Here is a 27,334-nt window from a genome sequence, read left to right as displayed (position 1 = left end):
AAATCTGCAGCGGATCACCCGCACGCGGATCCGCATCCCATAGGGATGCATTGACCACCCGCGGGTAGATAAATACCCACGGATGGTCAATAAAAGTGAATTAGAAAAAATATGGAGCATGAAAAAAAATGGACATGCTCCAAAATGGTGCGGGTCTCCCGCGGGGACGGCTCCCGCAGGCTTCTATTGAAGCCTATGGAAGCTGTCCAGATCCGCGGGAGACCTAAAATCAGAATATACTCACCTGCTCCAGATCTTCCCTTCTTCGCGGCTTAATCTTCTCTCCGTCGCGGACGGATCTTTTTTCTTCTGGCCGGCGCAAGCGCGCGGCACGCAACCGGCATGCTGTGCACATCCGCCGGGCCGAAGAAAGAAGATCCGGCCTCGACGGAGAGAAGATCAAGCCGTGAAGAAGGGAAGATCCAGAGCGTGCGGAGAGGTTAGTAATTGTTATTTTAATGCCTCATGTCCGTGGGGCAGGAGGGACCCGCTACAGATTCTCCATGGAGAATCCGTAGCAGGCCTGATTTTCCCCGTGGACATGAGGCCTTCGTGTTAAGCAAGATACCCCTCCTAGGACAGAATTTTGTCCCAAAACTGGAGAGTCACTTTAAGTCAGTCACTCAGAAAGTGAGGAAAATGTTTCTAAAAGAAAGGGAAGACATGAGAGAAGACTCGTATCCAAGAGTACAGGTACAGTCTAGATTTTGGAAAGTCAATAGTATTTAGTGTATTGTGAAATGGTATGGTTGTCATATCTTCAGTCCATCTAAGGCTGCCTGTCCATGGCAGTGACGGAATATTGCTAGCGATATTCCGCCTTCCGCCATGGGGGGAGGGGAGGAAGCACTGACAGGTCTCCGCAATGAGCCTATCTAAGAGACAGGCTCACTGTGGATAACCGCAGCATGCCGCTATTTCAATCCCGCGAGCGGAGAATAGCTATGCTTCTTTGCTCGTGGACGTCGCTCTGTGCTTTCCATAGTTAGCCTATGGAAAGCGTGTCATGCGAGGTCCACGGGCGATTTATCGCTACGGATCTCGCAATGAAAATTTGCCTGTGGACAGACAGTCTAAATCCCTGATACAGTTATTGCTTTCATTGTGAAGCTCATTACTTCAGAGATATAAAGCAGATTTGTGTGCCAAAATTATTCCCATCCCGGACATGAGAGAAAAATTTGTCAGGGTGGCAGGAGGTGCAGAGTGTGACATTCTGACTCTTGTCCACCATGGTATCATCTTGAATATTCTGCGGCAAAACACCACCACGTTCCAGAAGGATCCTTCAAAAAGAGAAATGAAACAAAGTCATATGTCACATTCATTTTAAATGAGATTCATTTCAAATAATATCAGCTTTAGGGCTCTCTGTGGTAGGAATTCATTGTGTAAAATATACCAATATAGTGTACTCCAAAATATGTCACTATTTAGATTAAAAAAATAAAATAAAAGTGGGTGGGGCTTGGTGTTAGGGGAAGAGGTTGGCAGCAGGCTATTGGATTTTCCATAATTCATGTAAACAACAATTCTATACTAGCTTGCAGCAGCTGTAGATTTTCTTCTGTGAAACTCAGACAAAGATGCGCGTAATATGTTAAGAGGTTTGCTCAATTTATATGTTATATATAAAATTTCCTGATGTATGCCACATCAATGATTAGTGAATGCATATTTCCATATTTTGTAAACATCTGAAAAAGTCTTCAATGAAAACCGAATGTTCAAAAAAAAATAAAATAAAAGGGTTGTCCCAAAGAAAATATTCTTTTTTATTAAATTTTTTGTATTATTACACTTATTTTAAAAAAGTTTTTAAAAAGTTTCTTCCACCAGATATTCCGGGATTAATGTTAGAATTACAGCACCTGCTGTTTCCATTGTATCCACCGCAGTAAATGTCCCAAGGTGGTCATATCTACTCAGTCTTAAGGCCCATTTAGGCCCCTTGCACACGGGCGGAAATTCTGCAGCGGGATTTCCCATAGAATTTCCGCCCATGACCGCCTGCATAGGATTGCATTGCAAAATACAATCCTATGCACACAGCCACGATTTTTCTGCATGAAAACACACGCGGAAAGCAAAATGCAGCATGTTCTCTTTCTGTGCGGGTCTCATAGAGTAGTCAGAAGCAGGAGATAGAGGACACTGGGAGTGGGTGAGCTGCAGGCCTCTGCAGGGGCACGGGTCTGCATCCTGCTGTGAGAATTCTCACAGCGGAATCTGACCCAGTCATCTGCAGACGGCCTAAGACATAGATGATCGCTCAAAAGATGGCTTTTGAGCGATAATTTTGCAAAATCTACTAATTGGCACTAATGCATATTAGTGTAAGCCATTGGGAGCTGAATTTATTTAGAGGATCACCTGCTGTTCTCTGAAAAAATTTTCTTTGTTATGTTGAGCTGATTACAGCTGAGACAATGTAATCAGCTGTAATCAACGCTGCCCGGGCAGAGCACAGCATGCGGTCCATCTTATCAGCTGTTCTACTGAATGATAGATTTCAAGCCAAACTGAAATCCATTGTTCGGCAGAAAAGTGAAAGATGGGCACATTTACATACAATGATTATCCTTCAAAAGCTGGCTTTTGAGCACATTTTGAGCGACAATTATTACGTCTAGATGGGCCTTTACTTCTCTGCAGTAATGTTGTCACACTCTCTTATCACTAACTCTCTGACTCTTTTGACACCAGAGAAGAAGCAGCAGCTTTATAATAGACTGTTCACAACAGTGATTCCTCCACATACCCAATGGAGCAGAGAGAGAAGCAACACTGAGCATGAGTGACCACAAGGAACAATTACTGAGGTGGACATAGAATAGAAACAGCGGGTGGCGCTATTCTAACATTAGTCCAAGAGTACATAAAGATAGAAACATCTTTAAATAAGTGTAAATGCTAAAAAATGTTTATAATTATGGGCTGCATTGAACTGTAAACATTTGGACTTATTTACTTAGACTGGCGTTTCATATACCAGTCTAAGGGAACTCTGTGCTCAGCTATGAGTGATAAATGTATTTAGAGACACAAGACTCATAATACATTTGTTTCATCTGGCAGCGGCTTCATGCCCAGAAAAAGACCTACCCTAGCTCTGAGTTGGAGAAAGTTTTTGGTATAATTTTCTGACCTAGATTATAGGAACTATCATTGTTAGTAAATGGAGGTGGAGGGGATTGTTCCGGCCCACCCGCCTCCATTCACAGTAAACAGCCAGTCGTTCATAGATGAGCAACTGCCTGTAATGGAACTAGCTAGAATTCTTAAATGTGCCCCTTTGTGTTTATTCTTAAAACAAATCCAAAATGAACACAAAATTAGCAATAATTTGAATTTTTCAGCTTGTAAGATAAATAGTCATGCCACACAAGTTATTTAATAATTAACATTTATGTTATGTCTACTTTATGCTGGTATCATTTTTCATTCATTTTGCTTTCTTAGAAATCGAGAAGGTTCAAAGAAGGTTTGAAGAAAATTTCCAAAGCTTGTTTTTTTAGGCACCAATTTAGTTCTGAAGTGGCTAATGAGGGTCCAGCATATTAGAAACCCCTATAAGCAACAAAGCTACAAGAATATCAAATAAGTGAAGGGAATGTATTAGGCAGGGTTCACACAGGGCATATTTTCGTCGGAAATCTCGCGGTTTGGCCGCAGCAAAAACCGTGAGATTCTCGCCAGGAGAACCGCCGCGGTTTAAGCCGCGGCGGCTTTGAAGTGGTCCGGCCGCATGCTTTTCCGTTGCGACCGGCGCTCCCATAGAGGAGAGCGCGGCCGTAACATAAATAAACATGCTGCTTCTTTTGAAACCACGGCTGCGGCCGCCGCAGCCGCGGTTTCAACCGGATTTACCGCAGCGGATTAGCCGTCCCGTGTGGACGAGGTTTCTGAGAAACCTCGTCCACATGGCTGGCTAATCCCGAGATTAGCGGCCGCGGGCGGTTTTGCCGCGGGCGGATCTGCTGCGGCAGAACCGTGGCAAATCCGCCCTGTGTGAATCCAGCCTTAGGATTTCGTTTGAAAACTGATCACTCATACTTGACATGGCTCTGATACAATAATTTTTAAGACTGAGTGGAGGTCTAAGCTGTGGCACCTCCACTGATCAGCACAGTGCACAGCACCATTTCACAATGGCTTACCAAGGCACAACAGATTGCCCGGGGCAAGCAATACATTTTAGACACATGTGGTTATCCAATAGTTGGCTCACCTGAACTAGCTCAAACCAAAATAAACCACTTTATAAACGGTTTCAGTGATAACTTTAAGGATAAAAGAAAGACTAATGCAATAGACACATAAATGTAAAACACGAACATGAATATATTCGGCAGCACAGAAGACTGTACAGAATGTTCTCACTAAATAAAACATTTTTCCCTGGAGAACTCTGGTGATGAATTATTGACACGACCTAACAATATAGTGTTTTGAATCTTCCCCTTAAGTACATGACCCATTTACAGACTTTTTTTGATACTTTGAAGATATCTTTCTTGAAATGTGTTTAAACTTGTCAATATAAGTGCACATCAGAAACCTTTATTTAATGTACTTCCTACTACTATAGCTTTATGCATAAAGCCAATAAAAAAACATTTATTGGTCATTCCTTCCCTTGATGCAAGGGAATATATGCACATCATATACAGGCAAAGGCATACAAAGACAACTTGTACGCTGGTTTGGAGTCCATGGCAGTGAGATTGGATCAGATTTGCACCATCCTTCTTTTCTATGGGCATTAAGAACATGTAGAGAGCCCCACAAGGCCTAAGGTAGCCTTCACTTTAATAGCCATGGGAAAGGGAAGCAGCTGAGCTTAACAAGGACCTTCTTTCATACAAGAAATGGGAAGGAAGTTTCATAAGCAGAAGGTTTTCATAAAAACTTGTCAAAAGTTTAGATCAGTGTGGTCCAGGTGCTGAGACTCCTGCTGATTGCTCATGTAGCTGCTGTGCTGACCTGAGTGCTGTGCCCTTTGGCTGTCTGTGCTGCCTGTTGGCTCCTCTTGGAAGCTGAAGATAGACACATTGATGTCTAAAGAAGTCTATGCATCTGTATTCACTTGCTGAAAGGACCCCAACAGCTAGCAAAAACAGGCAAAGGGGTACAGTGCTTGGGTGGGTGCTGCAACCTCTTCATTTCAGAAATCAGCAGGGGTCTCAGCACCTGGACCCCCACTGATCAAAAGTAGTGACATGTTGCTCTCACATATCAAAAGTTTTTAAAAAGTGCAGTTATGCATTGAATGACAATTATGCATTGAATGACAGCTGAGCGCTGCCTGTGATTGGTCACAGCAGTCAGCCAATCACAGGCTGCGCTGCCTGTGATTGGCTGAGTGCTCAGCCGATCAGACACAGCCCTTTCAGCAGGCGGGGATTTTAAATCCCTGCCTGCTAAAAAAAAGCTTCAGAGCGGTGCAGGGAGACAAGCGACTACACGTGCCTGAGCCCCACAGCGGCGGAGAGGGGAGTATATATATTTTTTACAAATTCCACAGATGATTTTTAGGGAAGGGCTTATATTTATGATGAGCAGACACCCCGCAGGGAATATTGTTGCGCAGCATGGATCTATGGTGCACATATGTCCTATCTATTGCAGGTGCGCGCGTTTGCATGCTCATAAAACACGGACGTGTGAACACACCATAGGGAACCAATAGTTCTAGATAGACGCATGGTTTTGTGCATGTGTATGTGCGCGCGTAAACACGCTTGTCTAACGAGGCCTTAAAGTGTGTTCCTATTTTTGTTGTACTTTAGAACCACATAAAAAACCTGCATGCAGTATTCAAACAACAGATAAATTATTAAAAACTACCTGTGTTTTTGATGTGTTCTTTAATTGTGTGTAAAATGTGCAATTATATACATTAAATACAGGGAGATGTATAACTTATACGAGCCGTAGATAGATAGATAGATAAATAGATAGATATGAGAAAGAGTGATAGATAGATATTAGATAGATAGAGAAAGAGATGCGATATATAGATAGCTATAGATAGATATGAGATAGATAGATAGAGAGAGATGCGATAGATAGATATAGATTGATAAATATGAGATAGATAGATATGAGCTAGATATGAGATATAGATAGATAGATAGATAGATAGATAGATAGATAGATAGATAGATAGATAGAGATACATAGATAGGGTATTCTTACCATCTATTGCCAGCCACTCGGCTGTCGGAGCCTCTCTGGCACACACATTGGCTTTAGCAGATGGCACCATTGTATAACAGCAAAAAGAGAAAGCCTTTTAGGAAACCCTGAATCCAATATTGGATTGGAAAGGGTTAAAGGCATTGTCTGGAGGGGCTTCTTTTTTATTCCGGCTGGCACAGGTGTAAAATAATAAAGCCACCCTCACCAGTTTCCCTGCGGCTCTAGTCACTAGCTGCTCCCCTATCCTCTAGCTTCACAAACTTCCAGGTAGAGTGGTCATGTGCTCTCTAGATTCATGATCCCTGCACCCAATCACTAACCTCAACTGCACCAACATTGGGGCCAGCGGTTGGGTTCACTGGGAGCATAGACTGCATGTGACCACACTAATAGAGGCCAACGGGGAGTAGAGCGCCTGGAAACCAGAGTCATAGGGGGACAAAATAGGAGAGCCTGGCTTTCTTCATTATTTTGTACCTGTGCCAGCCTGAATTTTAAAAAAAAACTACTACCGGACAACACCATTTGAGGGCAACATACAGAATATGGAATTGTAAGCAATATGGTTACAAGGACCACGGACTAGCTTACCGAGTTGCTCTTCTGATATCAACATTAGGCTTGGAGGACTCAACATGAATGACACACTGTGGGTCAATGTCATAAAAGGCTTTGGCATTCTCCTGAGTTAATGTAAAGCAGCATGGTCCCACTGATGGACCCAGGACTACTATGATGTCCTCCACATTACTCCCATATTCTGATATCATGGCATTTACTGTGGCCATCGAGACTCCTAACAATGTGCCTTTCCAACCTAAAAGAAATATACAGATATTTAGGTTGAGAACAGAAATGACACAGCATCTAAATAACACTACCTAATATATGAATGGTGCAGGTGTAGGGTGCCTCAGCCATTATGGTTAGTGGCTTCCCCATCAGTGATAAAAGGGGATGTGTCCTCCACAACCGCATACCCCTAAGGACAGCCCTGTCTATCGATATCACACAGCTTTCATCTTGCATTGTTCTATTACTGGATCCTTTCTTCTATAATATAATACACATTTTGATATTTCATAAAGCTCTTCATTACTAATACTAGTACTAGTTACTATTACTAATACTAATACTGGCTTTCATCTTTATACTACATTCTGGTAAAGATCCTGCAATGTAAAGCATCCCAGCACTGCAGTAACCTAACTGCAGCCGGGGTAATGGCCTTGGCTGGTTTGTAAAGTACAATCGCTGTGAGATACAGTTCACATACAGCATGTATGTAACTACAGCGCCATCTATTGTATTACTCGATTCTGTGCTTTTAGAAATGAAATACAGAATAATTTTACACCACACGTCTTACGAACATTGTTACTAGGCTATTATTGCTATAATATAGCAGGACTTAGTCTACAGCAATGTCTTAAGTTAAAGGGGTTGCCTTTCTTCTTTCTTTTTTTGCAAAAACATGTGCCCCATGCAGTAATATAAGAAACATGCATGTACTCCTGGTTGCCTGCGTTTCTTGCACTGCCGCTTGGTCCTCCGTGCCCGTTGTCTGTTCTCAGGCTGCAGTCAGCCTCAGTACAGGACATCACATGCTTAGCAATCAAGTGCTGGGCTCTATCATTGGCTGTAGCAGCCCATGATGTCCCATAAACAGGCTGCTGCAGCCTGTAGGCATGACCTGAAGCAGTAGTACCAGACACAGAGGGACTGGGAAGAGGTGAGTTAATGACAGTTTGTTATATTACTGCAAGGCACATGTTTTTGCCAAATAAAAAAATTACAGTCAATGAAGTAGGAGATCAGCAGCATATAGACAACAGCATATGCTGTGGGAGAAAAAGTATATGATTTGTGCACGCCAACCTAGACGCCAGACTCCAGGCATCAACAGCAAGGCACAGTCAAAACAAGAAGGTGAGGCAGCACATGGAAATCAATCTTCTTACCAGATGATATTCATATAAAAAGTCTTTAATCGTAGTCCAAAATACAAAAACGCAGCGTTTTGACCAATGTTACTATGGTCTTTGTTTGACGAAGACCAAAATAAAAAAAATTAGTCGGACAACCCCTTTAAGGAACATACCGGAATGGGCAGCTCCACACGCCTTTTTAACTGGATCACAGAACAGGATTGGTATGCAGTCTGCGCCAGGAGCTGCTATTGTCACAGCTTTCTGATTGGTTACTATCCCATCATAGACCGGAGGTTCTGGTCTTCCCATTATCCAAACATTCTGAGAATGGGCAACCTGCAGGAAGAAGTGTAAAAATGAAAAAAAAAACGTGTAATGAACACCTTGAACAAGTAATAATTTTGTGTTGCTTTTATAGCGCCAACATATCCTGCAGCACAGTACAGAGATTCATTCACATGATCACATCCGAACTCCAAAAGACACACACTACACCAAATCCATACAACTCCAAGAACCTCACTCTTTATCACCATGTTCTATCAACCTCAAATTTACAGTTCAACCATGTGATCAGCTTCTAAAGGTCCTCATACACAGGCCCATTATTGGGCCTATATGTTTCTCTGAACGTACATTGTCCCAACAAGTGGGCCTTGTATAAGGACCAAACATCAGCCGGCAAACAAACAAATGCCTGTTCATTAGCTGATCATTCAGTTACAGCAAGCCTAAAAATGCTGACTGATTGTCAGTACATCTTCCCTTGTAAACAGTGACATGTACAAATGATGATAGTAGCAATCAGTCATGCCCATAGGCAGATTTTCGGCCCATGTAAATGAAAATGAAACAAATGCGGATCAACTTGTGTCTATTGGCCCTCATTACACTGGGTCGACAACTCGGCTCATCTAAAAGGACCTTTCGAAACTAAATCAAGGATGTACAACTCGGATGCACTTCCTTTTGCACACACGGCTGCTACAACTGAATAGATAAATGCCAAGATCTCTTGAAGTTAAAAAGACGTCCATGAGCAAACTTGGGCTTTTGTCTAATTTCTGATTCACTAATATGTGGTGATTCTTTTTGTCTATTCCATTTTCTGTGGAGAAATCAGAGCTGCTGGGAAATAAAACATACATAGATTGCTGTATAATTCCTACTTTAGAGCTTTAGGCTACATTCAGACTGCATTTATGGTCTATGTTGTGCCTTTTCCCCCTCAGTGCTCTGTTTGTATAGTCAAAATTGATATCCAAATGGAACCCACAACTGAACCATTGATGTTAAAAGAGGTTTTCCGGGACATAAAAAAGTCAAAATAGCTTAAAATTAGCAAAAAATCAGGGGTCATGAGCAGCAGACCCTCACTGATCTGATATTGATGGCCTATCCCAGCAGCTCCCTGTCCAGCGCTGCAGTCACGATACCTGCAGTATGAAATCCAGAAGGGTCGCTTTTAGATCAGTCCCGTAGAAGCCGCTCAATCTTCCATCTTTTCATATAGGTAACTGGCAAAATGGTCATTTTGTAACTCAAACTGTTGGTTTTGATTACAAGCCTGAATGCATAATTGCCTCGCATTGTATTCATTCTCCTATTATACTGACACTGCATGTTTAAATGCATTTTCAAATTATTACTATTCTTCATTGATATGGCAGCAGCACGTTTTACAGTGATTCAGTGCCAAGATATATACGGATCAAATACAAATGTTACAGAAGGACAAATTGGTAATAAGCCAACATGAAGAGAGAAGCCCCTGTCAAGCTTACAAGTTATGAGGGGAATTAAACAGAAGATTGGAAGTCGTTTGTTTATACTGTGTGCCCAGCAGCAAGTCATACTAAATAAGCCAGTCCTCTAGCCACTGTAAGTTCAGGGAAAGACCTTGGGTTGTGCCAGAATACAGCGCTAGGACTGATCTATAAACAGTTACCTTCACAGGAACATACGTCTCTGGATCGAATCCTGCAGCCTTTCCAAGACGGCGGAAGTTTTCTGCAACAACCCCCTTTGGATCTCTTCTTTTGGAACTGCTGAAAAGATTTAAGGAGCTGAGGGTCGGTATAGAAGATATGCCACCACTTCGTGTACTAAACCCATGAAGAAAGCTGTCCTCTGTAGACACATATGTATTTCAAGAGAAATTAATCCAGCAAAATTAACAATACAATTGTTTTTTTCTTATGTTCTTGTATGTAAATAAAGCTTCTTCATAATACTGGAGACTAGAGAATTTAGGCAGAACATTGACTGGGCTTATTCGACCCATTCCCTTGCCAATGCCATTCCTGCTAAGGTGACACTTAAGACAAACTTGACAAAAAAAGATTGAATTCGAGACACTGTGCTACTTAGGTAGGACATTCACTTCTCTAGTGTGCTGGATTGTAGGACTGCATAGTAGTGTACTCCCTACACTATGTACTGACCACGTACTGCTGTGCGAGTTGAGCTCTATAAATAAAGAGGAAAGGCAAATCATCTACAGTTGTATAGCACCATCTACAGGGGGTTTTGAAGAATGCAGCCAGCAACGTCTGTAATCATAAGAAATGCATGATATGAATGTGTGTCATTCAGTGATGTGGAACCATGATGCATGGCGTGCAGAGGTAACATATAGTAGATGGGGTGCCCTGTTACAAATTTGGTTTGGAACTCAGGAATGTAAGGTTTCGCCTATGGGCACAGATTTCTTGGAAAAACAATTGTTTGTGACATATTTTGTTTTATGTTCTTTCTTTTTTGCTATCTCTTATCATTTAACTAATCACAGTCATAACTGTAACCAGGGGATGTACAGGGGATTTTTTCAAAGGCGGAGGGGGTTCAAATTCTCATCCACCCTAGCATATTAACAGCACAAGCCCTAAAATATGTGTTTTTCTCCTCATCTCCTCAAAAAATTTTGTGATTTTATCTATCCATATACATAATTGGGAGGCAGCATAGCTATAAGGGCGCCCACCCACTGGCGATTTTTTTTCCTTTGCGTTTTGCGTTTTTTCTCAAGAGCAATTAGTATTGAATGTGTTCCTGTCCACTGGCGTTTTTTTTTCCGGTCCGTTGCAATTTTTAACATAGGAACTGTCAGTTGCATATGTGTCCTTATTTTTCTCTTAATGCACCCATGAATGTCAATGAAAATTAACGGAAAAGGCGCGAAAAAGCCGAGAAAATGCCGCGAAAAAGCCGAGAAAAACACGCGAAAAACGCGTGGGAAACACTGCGTTTTTCACGCACAAAAATCGCAAACGCCAGTGGGTGGGCGCCCTTAGACTGCTTTCCTTTGTCTTCTGTATCTGGGCCCAGACCAGCATGAAGACTTGTTCCAGCCACAACTTGTCTTTGCACAGTTTCCCCATCCTGCTACTGCCCCCAGAGCCCCTGTCAGTGCATCCCCATAGTATTAGTGCCCCTCAAATAGTGCCACCAGCAAAGTAATAGCGTCCTCACTAAAGTATTAAAGGAGATGTCCCGCGCCGAAACGGGTTTTTTTTTTTTTAAACCCCCCCCCCCCCGTTCGGCGCGAGACAACCCCGATGCAGGGGTTAAAAAAACCACCCGCACAGCGCTTACCTGAATCCCGGCGGTCCGGCGTCTTCATACTCACCTGCTGAAGATGGCCGCCGGGATCCTCTGTCTTCATGGACCGCAGGGCTTCTGTGCGGTCCATTGCCGATTCCAGCCTCCTGATTGGCTGGAATCGGCACGTGACGGGGCGGAGCTACACGGAGCTACACGGAGCCCCATAGAGAAGAGGAGAAGACCCGGACTGCGCAAGCGCGGCTAATTTGGCCATCGGAGGGCGAAAATTAGTCGGCACCACGGAGACGAGGACGCCAGCAACGGAGCAGGTAAGTATAAAACTTTTTATAACTTCTGTATGGCTCATAATTAATGCACAATGTACATTACAAAGTGCATTATTATGGCCATACAGAAGTGTATAGACCCACTTGCTGCCTCGGGACATCTCCTTTAATGCCTCAATGTGCTGCTCTAAATAGCAGTGCCCATTTGTGTTACAAATAATTCCTCCCCCCTTCTGACCCTCAGCCAGCAGCTCAGCAAAAACTTTATCATTCACCCTGATGCCAGACACAGTGCAGGGTGAATGATAAAGTGACTCCTCCGCCTTCTCCTGTGCTCACAAGTCCGATACATGTTTCTAACACTAGGCAGGACAGCTCCGATATCAGAGGCTGTTCTGCATATGTATGTTACACTACGCAGGACAGTGCTGTGGAGCTGCTGTGGGGCACAGCGCCAAAAGCCATCTACATTATGCATATCAATTTTTAAGAAAGGAGTAAAACAGGGCATGGTTTGCTTGGATTTAGGCACATTTATGAAATGCTACTTCTTAAAATGTCTCAAAATTTTTGCGCAATCTTACTCCAGTAAGTGGTTGACGTAAAAACCAATATTTCTTAACATACTTGAAGATGACACAAATGTATCCGCATCATGCTGCATTTTTATAAATATGTTGCAAATGACAACAATGTTTCCTAGAGAAAAAATTAGTTAAAAAATGTGATGAAGTTCCCCCTTACATTTGCTGAGCATATTGGGCGAAATATATCATCAGGGGAATTTTTTATGCCACTTTTCTGCTATTGTTTTTTCTTTTCCAATTTAACATATGTTGCACAATGTTGATAAATATTAGAGATGAGCGAACGTACTCGTCCGAGCTTGATACTCGTTCAAGTATTAGCGTGTTCGAGATGCTCGTTACTAGAGGCGAGTACCACGCGATGTTCGAGTTACTTTCATTTTCATCTCTGAGACGTTAGCACGCTTTTCTGGCCAATAGAAAGACAGGGATGGCATTACAACTTCCCCCTGCGACGTTCAAGCCCTATACCACCCCCCTGCAGTGAGTGGCTGGCGAGATCAGGTGTCACCCGAGTATATAAATCGGCCCCTCCCGCGGCTCGCCACAGATGCATTCTGACAGAGATCAGGGACAGTGCTGCTGGTGCCGTAGCTCCTATAGGGAGAGTGTTAGGAGTTATTTTAGGCTTCAAGAACCCCAACGGTCCTTCTTAGGGCCACATCTGACCGTGTGCAGTACTGTTGAGGCTGCTTTTAGCAGTGTTGCACAATTTTTATTTTTGTATATCGGCCGTGCAGAGCATTGCGTCCGCAGTCTGCAGTCATTGTACAGAGTATAGGGCCAGTACTGGTGAGGCAGGGAAAGAGATATTCAGGCTATATAGGCAGTGGGCTTTTTCCAAAAAATTGGGGAAAAATACTATATTTGGGCTGCCTGTGACCGTCTTCAGTTTACTGCGTGTCTGCTGGGGGTAGTAGTCCTAATTAATACGCAGCTAAGCGTTACAGCAGGCTTGCACAAAATTGTTTCCTGGATCTGCTGTCTCTGTTACATCAGCGCTGTCATCCCGCCAGAGGGAAACAGTATACATAATATTATACGCTGCCTACAGTATCTATCTGCTGGGGGTAGTAGTCCTAATTAATACGCAGCTAAGCGTTACAGCATGCTTGCGCAAAATTGTTTCCTGGATCTGCTGTCTCTGTTACATGATCACCGTCATCCCGCCAGAGGGAAAGAGTATACATAATATTATACGCTGCCTACAGTATCTATCTGCTGGGGGTAGTAGTCCTAATTAATACGCAGCTAAGCGTTACAGCAGGCTTGCGCAAAATTGTTTCCTGGATCTGCTGTCTCTGTTACATCAGCTCTGTCATCCCGCCAGAGGGAAAGAGTATACATAATATTATACGCTGCCTACAGTATCTGTCTGCTGTATCAGCTCAGCATTTAAAAAAAATAGAAGCAAAATACTTAAGGCCTACTAGTGGCCTTTGGACACTTGACTGCTTCTGCACTGTGAATTCCACTAGCTCAGTCATACGCACCTACGTCTCACTACAGGCTTGCGCAAAATTCTTTCCTGGCTCTGCTGTGCGTTCCGTAAGCGAAGTCAGCCTCCAACCACAGGCCAATAAGCGGCACATTTAATTACAGCGTTCTGTTTCTGCACTACTGGTAATACAGCATGCTGAGGGGTAGGGGTAGGCCTAGAGGACGTGGACGCGGGCGAGGACGTGGAGGCCCAAGTCAGGGTGTGGGCACAGGCCGAGCTCCTGATCCAGGTGTATCGCAGCCGACCGCTGCGGGATTAGGAGAGAGGCACATTTCTGGCGTCCCCACATTCATCTCACAATTAATGGGTCCACGCGGTAGACCTTTATTAGAAAATGAGCAGTGTGAGTAGGTCCTGTCGTGGATGGCAGAAAGTGCATCCAGCAATCTATCGACCACCCAGAGTTCTACGCCGTCCACTGCTGTAACTCTGAATCCTCTGGCTGCTGCTCCTCCTTCCTCCCAGCCTCCTCACTCCATTACAATGAAACATTCTGAGGAGCAGGCAGACTCCCAGGAACTGTTCTCGGGCCCCTGCCCAGAATCGGCAGCAATGGTTCCAAATCCTCTCCCACTGGAGGAGTTTGTCGCGACCGATGCCCAACCTTTGGAAAGTTCCCGGGGTCCGGGGGATGAGGCTGGGGACTTCCGGCAACTGTCTCAAGAGCTTTCAGTGGGTGAGGAGGACGATGACCATGAGACACAGTTGTCTATCACTCAGGTAGTAGTAATTGGAGTAAGTACGAGGGAGGAGCGCACAGAGGATTCGGAGAAAGAGCAGCAGGACGATGAGGTGACTGACCCCACCTGGTTTGCTACGCCTACTGAGGACAGGTCTTCAGAGGGGAAGGCAAGTGCAGCAGCAGGGCAGGTTGGAAGAGGCAGTGCGGTGGCCAGGGGTAGAGGCAGGGCCAGACGGAATAATCCACCAACTGTTTCCCAAAGCTCCCCCTCGCGCCATGCCACCCTGCAGAGGCCGAGGTGCTCAAAGGTCTGGCAGTTTTTCACTGAGAGTGCAGACGACCGACGAACAGTGGTGTGCAACCTTTGTCGCGCCAAGATCAGCCGGGGAGCCACCACCACCAGCCTCACCACCACCAGCATGCACAGATTTATGATGGCCAAGCACCCCACAAGGTGGGATGAAGGCCGTTCAGCGCCTCCAGTTTGCACCGCTGCCTCTCCCCCTGTGCCCCAACCTGCCACTGAGATCCAACCCCCCTCTCAGGACACAGGCACTACCGTCTCCTGGCCTGCACCCACACCCTCACCTCCGCTGTCCTCGGCCCCATCCACCAATGTCTGTCAGCGCACCGTCCAGCCGTCGCTAGCGCAAGTGTTGGAGCGCAAGCGCGAGTACGCCGCCACGCACCCACACGCTCAAGCGTTAAACGTGCACATAGCCAAATTTATCAGCCTGGAGATGCTGCCGTATAGGGTTGTGGAAAAGGAGGCTTTCAAAGGTATGATGGCGGCGGCGGCCCCGCGCTACTCAGTTCCCAGTCGCCACTACTTTTCCCGATGTGCCGTCCCAGCCCTGCATGACCACGTCTCCCGCAACATTGTACGCGCCCTCACCAACGTGGTTACTGCCAAGGTCCACTTAACAACGGACACGTGGACAAGCACAGGCGGGCAGGGCCACTATATCTCCCTGACGGCACATTGGGTTAATTTAGTGGAGGCTGGAACAGAGTCAGAGCCTGGGACCGCTCACGTCCTACCCACCCCCAGAATTGCGGGCCCCAGCTCGGTGGTGGTATCTGCGGCGGTGTATGCTTCCTCCACTAAACCACCCTCCTCCTCCTACGCAACCTGTGTCTCGCAATCAAGATGTGTCAGCAGCAGCACGTCGCCAGCAGTCGGTGTCGCGCGGTGTGGCAGCACAGCGGTGGGCAAGCGTCAGCAGGCCGTGCTGAAACTACTCAGCTTAGGAGATAAGAGGCACACGGCCCACGAACTGCTGCAGGGTCTGACAGAGCAGACCGACCGCTGGCTTGCGCCGCTGAGCCTCCAACCGGGCATGGTCGTGTGTAACAACGGCCGTAACCTGGTGGGGGCTCTGCAGCTCGGCAGCCTCACGCACGTGCCATGCCTGGCCCACGTCTTTAATTTGGTGGTTCAGCGCTTTCTGAAAAGCTACCCACGCTTGTCAGACCTGCTCGGAAAGGTGCGCCGGCTCTGCGCGCATTTCCGCAAGTCCCACACGGACGCTGCCACCCTGCGCACCCTGCAACATCGGTTTCATCTGCCAGTGCACGACTGCTGTGCGACGTGCCCACACGGTGGAACTCTACGCTCCACATGTTGGCCAGGCTCTATGAGCAGCGTAGAGCTATAGTGGAATACCAACTCCAACATGGGCGGCGCAGTGGGAGTCAGCCTCCTCAATTCTTTACAGAAGAGTGGGCCTGGTTGGCAGACATCTGCCAGGTCCTTGGAAACTTTGAGGAGTCTACCCAGATGGTGAGCGGCGATGCTGCAATCATTAGCGTCACCATTCCTCTGCTATGCCTCTTGAGAAGTTCCCTGCAAAGCATAAAGGCAGACGCTTTGCGCTCGGAAACAGAGGCGGGGGAAGACAGTATGTCGCTGGATAGTCAGAGCACCCTCCTGTCTATATCTCAGCGCGTTGAGGAGGAGGAGGAGCATGAGGAGGATGAGAAGGAGGGGGAAGAGACAGCTTGGCCCACTGCTGAGGGTACCCATGCTGCTTGCCTGTCATCCTTTCAGCGTGTATGGCCTGAGGAAGAGGAGGAGGAGGAGGATCCTGAAAGTGATCTTTCTAGTGAGGACAGCCATGTGTTGCGTACAGGTACCCTGGCACACATGGCTGACTTCATGTTAGGATGCCTTTCTCGTGACCCTCGAGTTACACGCATTCTGGCCACTACGGATTACTGGGTGTACACACTGCTCGACCCACGGTATAAGGAGAACCTTTCCACTCTCCGAAGAGGAAAGGGGTTCGAGAGTGATGCTATACCACAGGACCCTGGCGGACAAACTGATGGTAAAATTCCCATCCGACAGCGCTAGTGGTCGAAGGCGCAGTTCCGAGGGCCAGGTAGCAGGGGAGGCGCAGAGATCAGGCAGCATGTACAGCACAGGCAGGGGAACACTCTCTAAGGCCTTTGACAGCTTTCTGGCTCCCCAGCAAGACTGTGTCACCGCTCCCCAGTCAAGGCTGAGTTGGCGGGAGCACTGTAAAAGGATGGTGAGGGAGTACGTAGCCGATCGCACGACCGTCCTCCGTGACACCTCTGCCCCCTACAACTACTGGGTGTCGAAGCTGGACACGTGGCCTGAACTCGCGCTGTATGCCCTGGAGGTGCTTGCATGTCCTGCGGCTAGCGTCTTGTCAGAGAGGGTGTTTAGTGCGGCTTGGGGAATCATCACAGATAAGCGTACCCGCCTGTCAACCGACAGTGCTGACAGGCTTACACTCATCAAGATGAACAAAGCCTGGATTTCCCCAGACTTCTCTTCTCCACCAGCGGACAGCAGCGATACCTAAACAATACGTAGGCTGCACCCGCGGATGGAAGCATTGTTCTCTATCACCATCAAAAACGTGGACCTTTTAGCTTCATCAATCTGTGTATAATATTCATCCTCCTCCTCCTGCTCCTCCTCCTGAAACCTGACGTAATCATGCCGAATGGGCAATTTTTCTTAGGGCCACAAGGCTCAGTCATATAATTTTTGTAAACAATTTTTATACGTTTCAATGCTCATTAAAGCGTTGAAACTTTCACCTGAACCAATTTTTATTTTAACTGGGCTGCCTCCAGGCCTAGTTACAAATTAGGCCACATTAACCAATTCACCAATTTTTTGGGGCCCTCGCCTACAGTGTAATCCAATTAATTTTTTGCCCATCTGCATTACAGCTGACATTACATCAGCTGTGCTGGGCACTGCAATGGGATATATTTATGTACCGCCGGTGGGTTCCAGGGAGCCACCCATGCTGTGGGTGCACACGGAATTCCCATTGCGGAGTTGTACCTGCCTGTGACTATTTATAAAAAAACGCGGTCTGACTGGGGCATGCAGACACCTTGACAGAATGAATAGTGTGTGGCACATACGTTCCCCATTGCTATGCCCACGTGTGCAGCTCCTGATGGAGGTGGCACAGGATTGGATTTCTCATTGCTTCTGTACAGCATTGTGGGCTATCGCCCCGTCCCTTTTAAAGAGGGTCGCTGCCTAGCCGTGCCAACCCTCTGCAGTGTGTGCCTGCGGTTCCTCCTCATGGCAGACGCACTTATAAATAGACATGAGGGTGGTGTGGCATGAGTGCAGCTGAAGGCTGCGCAGGGACACTTTGGTGTGCGCTGTGGACACTGGGTCGTGCGGGGGGGGGGGGGGGGGGGGTTGGGCAGCATGTAACCCAGGAGAAGTGGCAGCGGAGTGTCATGCAGGCAGTGATTGTGCTTTGTTGGAGGTAGTGTGGTGCTTAGCTAAGGTATGCATTGCTAATGAGGGCTTTTCAGAAGTAAAAGTTGTTGGGAGGGGGGAGCCCACTCTTGCCGCTATTGTGGCTTAATAGTGGGACCTGGGAACTTGAGATGCAGCCCAACATGTAGCCCCTCGCCTGCCCTATGCGTTGCTGTGTCGTTCCCATCACTTTCTTGAATTGCCCAGATTTTCACAAATGAAAACCTTAGCGAGCATCGGCGATATACAAAAATGCTCGGGTCGCCCATTGACTTCAATGGGGTTCATTACTCGAAACGAACCCTCGAGCATCGCGATAATTTCGTCCCGAGTAACGAGCACCCGAGCATTTTGGTGCTCGCTCATCTCTACATGGTACATGAAATAGTACCATTAAAAAATACAACTCGACTTGCAAAAAACAAGTCCTCATACAGCGACGTCAATGGATTAAAAAGGAAGTTAAAAAATTTTTAAATGGGGAAGGAAAAAACAAAAATGTAAAAAAAATGGCTGCATCATTTGAATGCTGCAAAGGGTTCTAATGTTTAGCACAAGGGGTTAATAAATGTGTCCCACAGCACCTCAGACACCTCATCTCTAATTGTTTATTCTCGATTAGAGATGAGTGAGCACCAAAATGCTCGGGTGCTTGTTGCTCGAGTCGAACTATTCGTAATGCTCAAGAGCTCATTTCGAGTAACGAACCCATTGAAGTTAATGGGCGACTCGAGCATTTTTGTATGGGACCAATGCTCAGCCTTGACTGGGGAGTGGTGACACAGTCTTGCTGGGGAGCCATAAAGCTGGCAAAGGCCTTGGAGAGTTTTCCCCTGCCTGCGCTGGGCATGCTTCCTGATCCCCACTCCTCCCCTGCTACTTGGCCTTCTGAACTGCATATTCTGCCACTAGCGCTGTCCAATGGGAACTTTAGCATCCCTTTTTTCACCAGGGCCCTGTGGTCATGCATCACTCTCGTACCCCTTTTCTCTTAAGGAATGAGAGTGGAAAGGTTCTCCTTATACCGTGGGTCGAGAAGGGTGTACACCCAGTAATCCATGTTGGCCAGAACGTGTCTAACTCGAGGGTCACGGGAAAGGCAGCCTAACATGAAGTCAGCCATGTGTGCCAGGGTTCCAGTATGCAACACATCGCTGTCCTCACTAGGAAGATGACTTTCAGGATCCTCCTCCTCTTCAGCCCATACACGCTGAACAGATGAGGGGCAAGCAGCATGAGTACCCTCTGCAGTGTGGCCAGCTGTCTCTTCCCCCTCCTCCTCTTCCTCCCCCCCTCCTTCTCCTTCTCCTCCAAAACGCGCTGAGATATAGACATGAGGGTGGTCTGGCTATCAAGCAACATACTGTCATCCCCTGTCTCCTGTTCCAACTGCAAAGCGTCGGCCTTTATGCTTAGCCGCGAACTTCTCAGCAGGCAAAGCAGCAGGATGGTAACACTAATGATTGCCGCATCGCCACTCACCATCTGGGTAGACTCCTCAAAGTTTCCGAGGACCTGGCAGATATCTGCCATCCATGCCCACTCCTCAGTAAAGAATTGCGGAGGCTGACTACCACTCCGCTGCCTATGTTGCAGCTGGTATTCCACTATTGCTCTACACTGCTCGTACAGCCTGGCCAATATGTGCAGCGTAGAATTTCAGAGTGTGGGCACGTCGCACAGTAGTCGGTGCTCTGGCAGCTGAAACCGACATTGCAGGGTCCTCAGGGTGGCAGCATCCATGGTGGACTTGCGTAAATGTGCGCAGCCGCGGCGCACCTTGCCATGCAGGTCAGACAAGTGGGGGCAGTTTTTCAGAAACCGCTGAACCACCAGATTGAAGACGTGGGCCAGGCATGGCACGTGTGTGAGGCTGCCGAGCTGCAGAGCCGCCACCAGGTTTTGTCAGACCCTGCAGCAGCTTGGGGGATGTGTGCCTCTTGTCACCTAAGCTACTGACTGCTGGTGACGTGCTCACACTTCTCAATTGAAAGGTAGACGTGGCGGAGGAGTAGGGGGAGGGTTTGGAGGAGGTGGCATAAAACGTCGCAGATACGAGCACCAAGGTAGGACCCGCTATTCTGGCTGTGGGTAGGACTTGAGCGGTCCCAGGCTCTGACTCGGTCCCAGCCTCCACCAAGTTCACCCAATGTGCCGTCAGGGAGATATAGTGGCCCTGCCCGCCAGTACTTGTCCACGTGTTCGTGGTTAAGTGGACCTTCCCAGTAACCGCGTTGGTGAGGGCACAATTTTTGTTGCGGGAGACGTGCTGGTGTAGGGCTGGGACGGCACACCGGGAAAAATAGTGGCAACTGGGGACCAAGTAGCGCGGGACCGCCGCTATCATGTTTTGAAAGCCTCCATTTCCACAAGCCTGTACAGCAGCATCTCCAGGCTGATTAATTTGGTAATGTGCATGTTTAAAGCTTGTGCATGCAGGTGGGTGGCGGCGTATTTGCGCTTTCGCTCCAACGCATTGCTGGATGAAGTGGAGGACGGTGGAGGTGAGGGTGTGGGTGCAGGTCGGGAGGCGCTCGTGCCTGTGTCCTGGGAGGGGGATTGGATCTGTGTGGCAGGTTGGGGCACAGGGGAAGAGGCAGTGGTGTGACCCAGAGGCGGTGAATGGCCTTCGTCCCACCTTGTGGGGTGCTTGGCCATCATATGCCTGCGCATGCGGGTGGTGGGTTGGCAGGTAGTGGTGGCTCCCCGGCTGATCTTGGTGCGACACAGGTTGCACACCACTGCTCGTCGGTCATCTGAGCTCTCACTAAAAAGCATCCACACCTTTGAACACCTAGCCCTCTGCACGGAGGCTTGCCACCAGGGGGTACTTCGGGAAACAGTTGGGGGATTCTTCGTTTTGGCCCTGCCTCTACCCCTGGCCACTCCACTGCCTCTTCCAACCTGTCCTGCTGCTGCACTTGCCTCCCCCTCTGAAGTCCTGTCCTCAGTAGGCTTAGCAAACCAGGTGGGGTCAGTCACCTCATCGTCCAGCTGCTTTTCCTCCGAATCCTCTGCGTGCTCCTGCCTCGGACTTACTGCTCTTACTACTACCTCACTGACAGACAACTGTGTCTCATCATCCTCATCCACAAAAAGCTCTTTAGACAGTTGCCAGAAGTGCCCAGCCTCATTACCCAGACTCCGGGAACTTTCCAAAGGCTGGGCATCGGTCTCGACAAACTCCTCAGGTGAGAGAGGAACCGTTTTTTCCCACTCATGGCAGGGACCTGAGAACAGTTCCTTGGAGTTTGCCTGCTCAGAATATGTCATTTTCATGGAGTGAGGAGGCTGGCAGGAAGGAGGAGCAGCCAGAAGATTCTGAGTTGAAGTCCCTAGGCCGGGAGTAGTGGACTGCATAGAAGACTGGGTGGTCGATACATTGCTGGACGGGTTTTCTGCCATCCACGATAGGACCTGCACGCACTGCTCTGTTTGTAATAAAGGTCTACCACGCGGACCCGTAAATTGTGATATGAAGCTGGGGAGCCCAGAAACTTATCTCCCTCCTAATCCCGCAGCAGTCGGCTGTGATTCACCCCGCCCAGGAACTCGGCCTGTGCCCACACCCTCACTTGGACACCCGCGTCCTCGACCCTTACTCCTACTCCTCATCATGGCAAATTAAGAGTAGAGCAGGGCCCAAATAAATTACCCCACTGTACAGCACTGACAACTGTGCCCTAATTCACCGCACACAGAGACTTGTAGATAGTGGAGGATCTATGCTGTGACTTGATAAACTTAACCCGCTGTCTTGCGCTGATACCTAGGGGTAATTTACTGCTCACAGAGACTTGTAGATAAGAGAGGCTGTATGGAGTGGGAGAAGACTCTAAAGCCAGTGGATAGTGCTAGTAACTGCGGCTATCTCAGCCCCACCAAGGAAAGGGTATTGTGAGACGCTCTGCACAGTGGCAGAGCTGAAATACTTTGCAGTAGCCCAGGAAATATTACAGTACTGTTTAGCAGTGAGACCTCTGTCTAATGCACTGCAGACACAGAACGGTATAACTGAAGTAGTTTGCAGTAGGCTAGGAAATGTAGCAGATGTAGCCCTAGGTAGGACCGTTGGGGTTCTTGTACGGGGGATCAGGACTGTATAACTTTCCCTATAGAAGTGGCTGTGTCCCTAAACTCTGCGTTATGCACAGCACACACAGAACGGTATAACTAAAGTAGTTTGCAGTAGGCTAGGAAATGTTAGAGTGCAGTTTAACGGTGAGAGCTGGTTGTAAGGCACTGCAGGCTGAGAATGCTATTACTGAAAGGCTGGGAACAGGCCTAGATGCGTAATACAAAAATTGATGCACTACTGCTCCCAGTCAAGCCACAACTGTAAAGCACACGGTCAGATGTAGCCCTAAGAAGGAGCGTTGGGGTTCTTGCACGGAGCATCAGGACTGTATAACTTTCCCTATAGAAGTGGCTGTGTCCCTAAACTCTGCGTTATGCACTGCAGACTGAGAATGCTATAGTCGAAATGGCCTCCACAGCCTGATTTGCAAAAAAAAAGAAATTGGTGCACTACTGCTCCCAGCCAGCCACAACAGTAATGCACACTATGAACAGTAGCCCTAAGAAGGACCTTTGGGGTTCTTGAAGACAGGATCCTATGATAAGCAGCAGCACTTTCCCTAACTTCTGCCAGCATGCGTCTGAGGCGAACCGCGGGTGGGACCACTTTAAGTACTCGGCGGTCACCTGATCGGCCCAGCCACTCACTACTGTGTGGGGGAGGAGAGGGCTGGCACGTCACAACAGGAAGTGGTAATGCCTTCCCCGCATGTCTATTGGCTAGAAAATGGCGCTAAACATGCGGGGAAGGAAATGCAATTGATTCGAGTACCGTGTGGTGTTCATCTCGAGTAACGAGCATCTCAAGTACCCTAATACTTGAACGACCATCAACTCGGACGAGTGTGCTCGCTCATCTGTATTCTCAATCTTACCCATGGCATATATATGGCCACATGTATACACACCACGTATAATGGGTATAGTACTCAAACCATATTTACCTGGAATTATCTGTGATTTAAGGATAATCAGCTTCCCTTTAAGACTTGGGAGACTTTGTAGGTATGAAATTATGTATTTTTTTACAATTTGTTTGAAGTCCTCATCAGCCAATCCACTTTTTTCTGCTTCGGTGACACAGAGTTGTATAATGTTCTCATCATCATGATGACCATTAAAACACTCCAATGTGAATTTGTACACGGCAGTAAAAAGTTGCTCTATGTATACATCCATGTGTAGTTTCCTTTGCTGGGGCAGAATAATAAGGACACTGCTCTTGTCCAGTTCATCTATTTCTTGTTTGATGGTATAAAGTATAGCAGCCATATTTGTGTCCTTCACGATCTTATATCCATTTTTTAAACGGTCAAGGTCCATTTCTGGTAAAGCAGAATGTGGATTCTTTTCTTCACATATAGGATCCTGGTAGCACATGAAGTAAGTAAATGGTATATTGGTGCCGTAGTGTTTCTGAGTGATGCTCCAGACGTGCTGTAAAGCGTTGTCTCTGATAAGGTGTTTACTTCTATGATAACCGTAGTCAAAAAGGTCTATGAGTACTATTTCTTCCTTGCCAGCTTCTTCAACCATTTTTGTCCTGTAATATTTGAAAAACAAAATTGAGATTCTTTGAAAACCGTCCAGCTTAGCTTGGCAGAAAAATAGCTCTGCTTCATTAACCAATTCAGAATACAAAGAGTCATATGAAGATTGCAGTAGTAGATGCAGAGTGGACCTTCCTACGTTCCCTAAGACTCAGCCCTTTATCCCGATTCTGTTTTCAGCTTTACATGTTTACAAATGTCAAGAAATATCACTTCTTCAGGGCCTGCCTGGTCAATTTTAGCCTAGGGGGCAAGCACCAAACATTGGCCCATAAGTAGTGGTCTACTCATGGCGGATTTTCTAATTTGTACATTAATTTGCGGATCTTACCTATCCCGTTTGCTGATCACTGTGATCACTGGTCATTCATATTTGCTTTTTTTTTTCCAGTGGGCCCAGATCACTATTAAGACTTCTTTCAGCTATGACTCATCTCTGCGTACTCTCTCCATCCTTCTGCTGCAACCCTTGATCAACTTTTCAGTGTCCCCCATAGTAATAATTCCTCTGGTGTGGTCCCACTTAATAATAATCACCCTCTCTGTGGCTCCACTTAGTAATAGGACTCTGTATGTGATCCAACTTAGTAAAAAGACACTTAAGTGACCCGACTTAATAATAACACTCCCTGTATGGCCTCAATTAGTAATAGGGCCCTTTTTCAGCAATAGGACCTCCCCTTGTAGTCTCAAATAGTAATAGTGACTTCCTATGTGTCCCCTAATAGTAATAATGACCCCTGCTCATATGAATCCAGATTTCTGTTTCACCAAGCTAAGGAAAATTCAGAATTTGGTGCAAGCAGCATGAATTGATGAACCTTTCCAGTCAGGTGTCAACAGTTCAGACTGGTGGAGGAAGAGTAATGGTGTGGGGATTGTATTCTTGGTGCACCTCTGAGAGCTTAACATGGACATCACAATGATTTGCTGTGCTTCTGAAGACCAAAAGAGGTAGCTACTTAGAGTAGTTATCAGAGGCATAACTATAGGGGATTCAGGGGGTGCAGTTGCACTCGGGCCCAGGAGCATTAGGAGGCCCATAAGGCCTCACTTCTCCATATAGGGAGCCAAGTACTATGAATAAAGCATTATATTTGGGGGCCCATTAGAGGTTTTGCGTTGGGCCCCAGAAGCTTCAAGTTATACCTCTGGTAGTCATCATAGTCAATGACAATAAATCTAGTAATCACTGGGATGGTTTACATTAGTCATACTCCAACCAATTAGACATTGTTGGTATATTCTAGAGATGTGCCACCAATATTTGTGGTAATACTACAAATGTACAATATAGTTGTGAGTCATCTGAAAAAAGACTAGGTCAGCACTGGCAACTAATTGAAAATTCCCCTCAATTCTACTAATGTTTTCTTGCTTTAGATAGACAACACATTATTCAGATATTTGACACAGTTCCTGCAGGAGTAAGCCAAAGGAATATATACACATTAGACTGAAGGTCCAGTAGACCCTGTGTTTAAGAATCTTTTGTGAGCAAATTACAAATGATGGCTGCTCCAAATTGATTTATTTTCTTTTCCAGTACATGTATATATTATTTTGTAGGGATTGCAGTACACTGAAGTTCACCTACTGCACAAATTATTATGTATTATTCAGATGCCTGCCCTGCAACGAAGCTTAACTTAATCAGTATACACAGCTGCAAGAATAGGTTAGCATAATGCAATATTAGGAATTTTGTCTACACATAAGTAACCACATTACTTCCAAATGAGTCTGTATACCGTGTGCACTGTAATCCCTCACGCCTGAGGGTGCTGAGGCCAGAATTATTCTGCATTGTTGTACTGTTCTACTATAATAAAATACAGTGCTTTTACTGTCCTTCCAAATAAGATCAAATGGTTTCAGCAAATACACACTATAAGATAAAGTTGTGTGACTTACAGTTCTTGCCATGCAGATCCTGAGCGTTCAGTGAGTACAGAAGTTACTTCCTTTAATTACAAGAGTTCACTCTGACACAGTGCACACGTAGAACATAGTCTCCTCCTTCTTACTTCCCACAATAGCCACGGGCTGATTATGAGTTGTTTGCATAAAGTATAATGCAGTAGTGTTAAAAGAGCTGGCTCTCCCAGGAGATTCTCACTGTCAGAAGACAAATAGCAATGTAATCCAGGGAAGCATTCAAGCATTATATGTCTTTACCTGTAAAACATTGCCATTTCTTTAGAAACTACTCTGAATGTTCTCACAAAGAAATGTTGTGTTTACGGCATATCAAATGTCATATTTACAGGATATGTCATAATTGTTCAAGATTTGGGGGTCCCACCTCTGGAACCATCACCATTCGAGAGTACAAGGGTCTCGAAACCCCCATTCTGGTAGGTGAGGCAGCCACCAACTATAGCTTCCAGGCAGCGATTGAATGAAGAGGTGGTGTAGGGTGCAGGTTGACTCACAATAAATAGACTGGGGCATACTGTGCATTTAAAAATGTCTTTACTGATGGTATTAACAGGGTTGTATCAAAATACAAAAAACTGGAACCCCCACCATCAAAAGAATGAGGTCCCAGTGTCCTTGCATGAGTAAATCAGTAGTCGCACATGTGCATTGCTGCTCCAATTATTTCAATGACTGCGCCAGGGTCTGCCAAGTGCATGTGTGTTAGTCCCAGCCACCTCTATCCTGTTCTACTGACCTCTATAGAATGTTCAAGCCAGCAGAGTAATAATGTCAGCGCTCTAGTGCTGGTCAGAAATATCAGTCAAAATCTGTAGTCCCGTGGAAGACTGGAGCCAAAGAAGGAGATAGTTGCAGGCCATGGATGCTCCATTGCAAACGGAAATAATCAAAACCGCATATTAACCTGACCGTGTGTTTATCCTTACTGACCTGACCATGAGTAAGCCCAAGCCTATACTGCTTTTACATAATTAAGCTTGTTCACAAATCAGAATCTGTTCAGCTGTTATTACTTAAAGGGGTGGTCTCGCGAAACAAAGTGGGGTTATACACTTCCGTATGGCCATATTAATGCACTTTGTAATGTACATCGTGCATTAAATATGAGCCATACAGAAGTTATTCCACTTACCTGCTCCGTTGCTAGCGTCCCCGTCGCCATGGTTCCGTCTAAATTCGCCGGCAGCTTGCTTTTTTAGACGCGCTTGCGCAGTCCGGTCTTCTCCATTCAGCACGAGCCGCTTCAGTGTGCTCCCCGCTACAGCTCT

At 46.4% G+C, this 27,334-nt stretch overlaps 1 protein-coding gene across 1 annotated transcript; it reads right to left on the bottom strand.

The window, feature by feature from the left end:
• Nucleotides 1–343: 343 nt before the first annotated feature.
• Nucleotides 344–26,105, bottom strand: LACC1 (laccase domain containing 1). The gene is made up of 6 exons (XM_066581838.1): nucleotides 26,040–26,105; nucleotides 23,520–24,118; nucleotides 10,084–10,265; nucleotides 8,306–8,471; nucleotides 6,796–7,021; nucleotides 344–1,286 (listed from the first exon to the last, which is right to left on the bottom strand). The coding sequence occupies exons 2-6, from the start codon at nucleotides 24,109–24,111 to the stop codon at nucleotides 1,115–1,117; spliced, it is 1,338 nt and encodes a 445-aa protein (XP_066437935.1). The 5' UTR covers nucleotides 24,112–24,118; nucleotides 26,040–26,105; the 3' UTR covers nucleotides 344–1,114.
• Between the last annotated feature and the right edge of the window lie 1,229 nt (nucleotides 26,106–27,334).

Source organism: Eleutherodactylus coqui, chromosome 1 (assembly GCF_035609145.1).
Source record: "Eleutherodactylus coqui strain aEleCoq1 chromosome 1, aEleCoq1.hap1, whole genome shotgun sequence".
Classification (NCBI taxonomy): domain Eukaryota; kingdom Metazoa; phylum Chordata; class Amphibia; order Anura; family Eleutherodactylidae; genus Eleutherodactylus; species Eleutherodactylus coqui.
Note: the sequence above shows the minus strand (reverse complement) of the source record. Positions and strands in the feature narration are given on the sequence as shown.

Bases quoted from the DNA above. Each gene is read 5' to 3' on its own strand.
- LACC1 (XM_066581838.1), bottom strand. From the start codon at position 24,111: ATGGTTGAAGAAGCTGGCAAGGAAGAAATAGTACTCATAGACCTTTTT. The intron at 10,266-23,519 runs GTAAATATGGTT...ATGTGTCTACAG, and splicing joins TAAATCACAGATAATTCCAG to AGGACAGCTTTCTTCATGGG. The intron at 7,022-8,305 runs GTATGTTCCTTA...TATTTCTTTTAG, and splicing joins GTGTGGAGCTGCCCATTCCG to GTTGGAAAGGCACATTGTTA.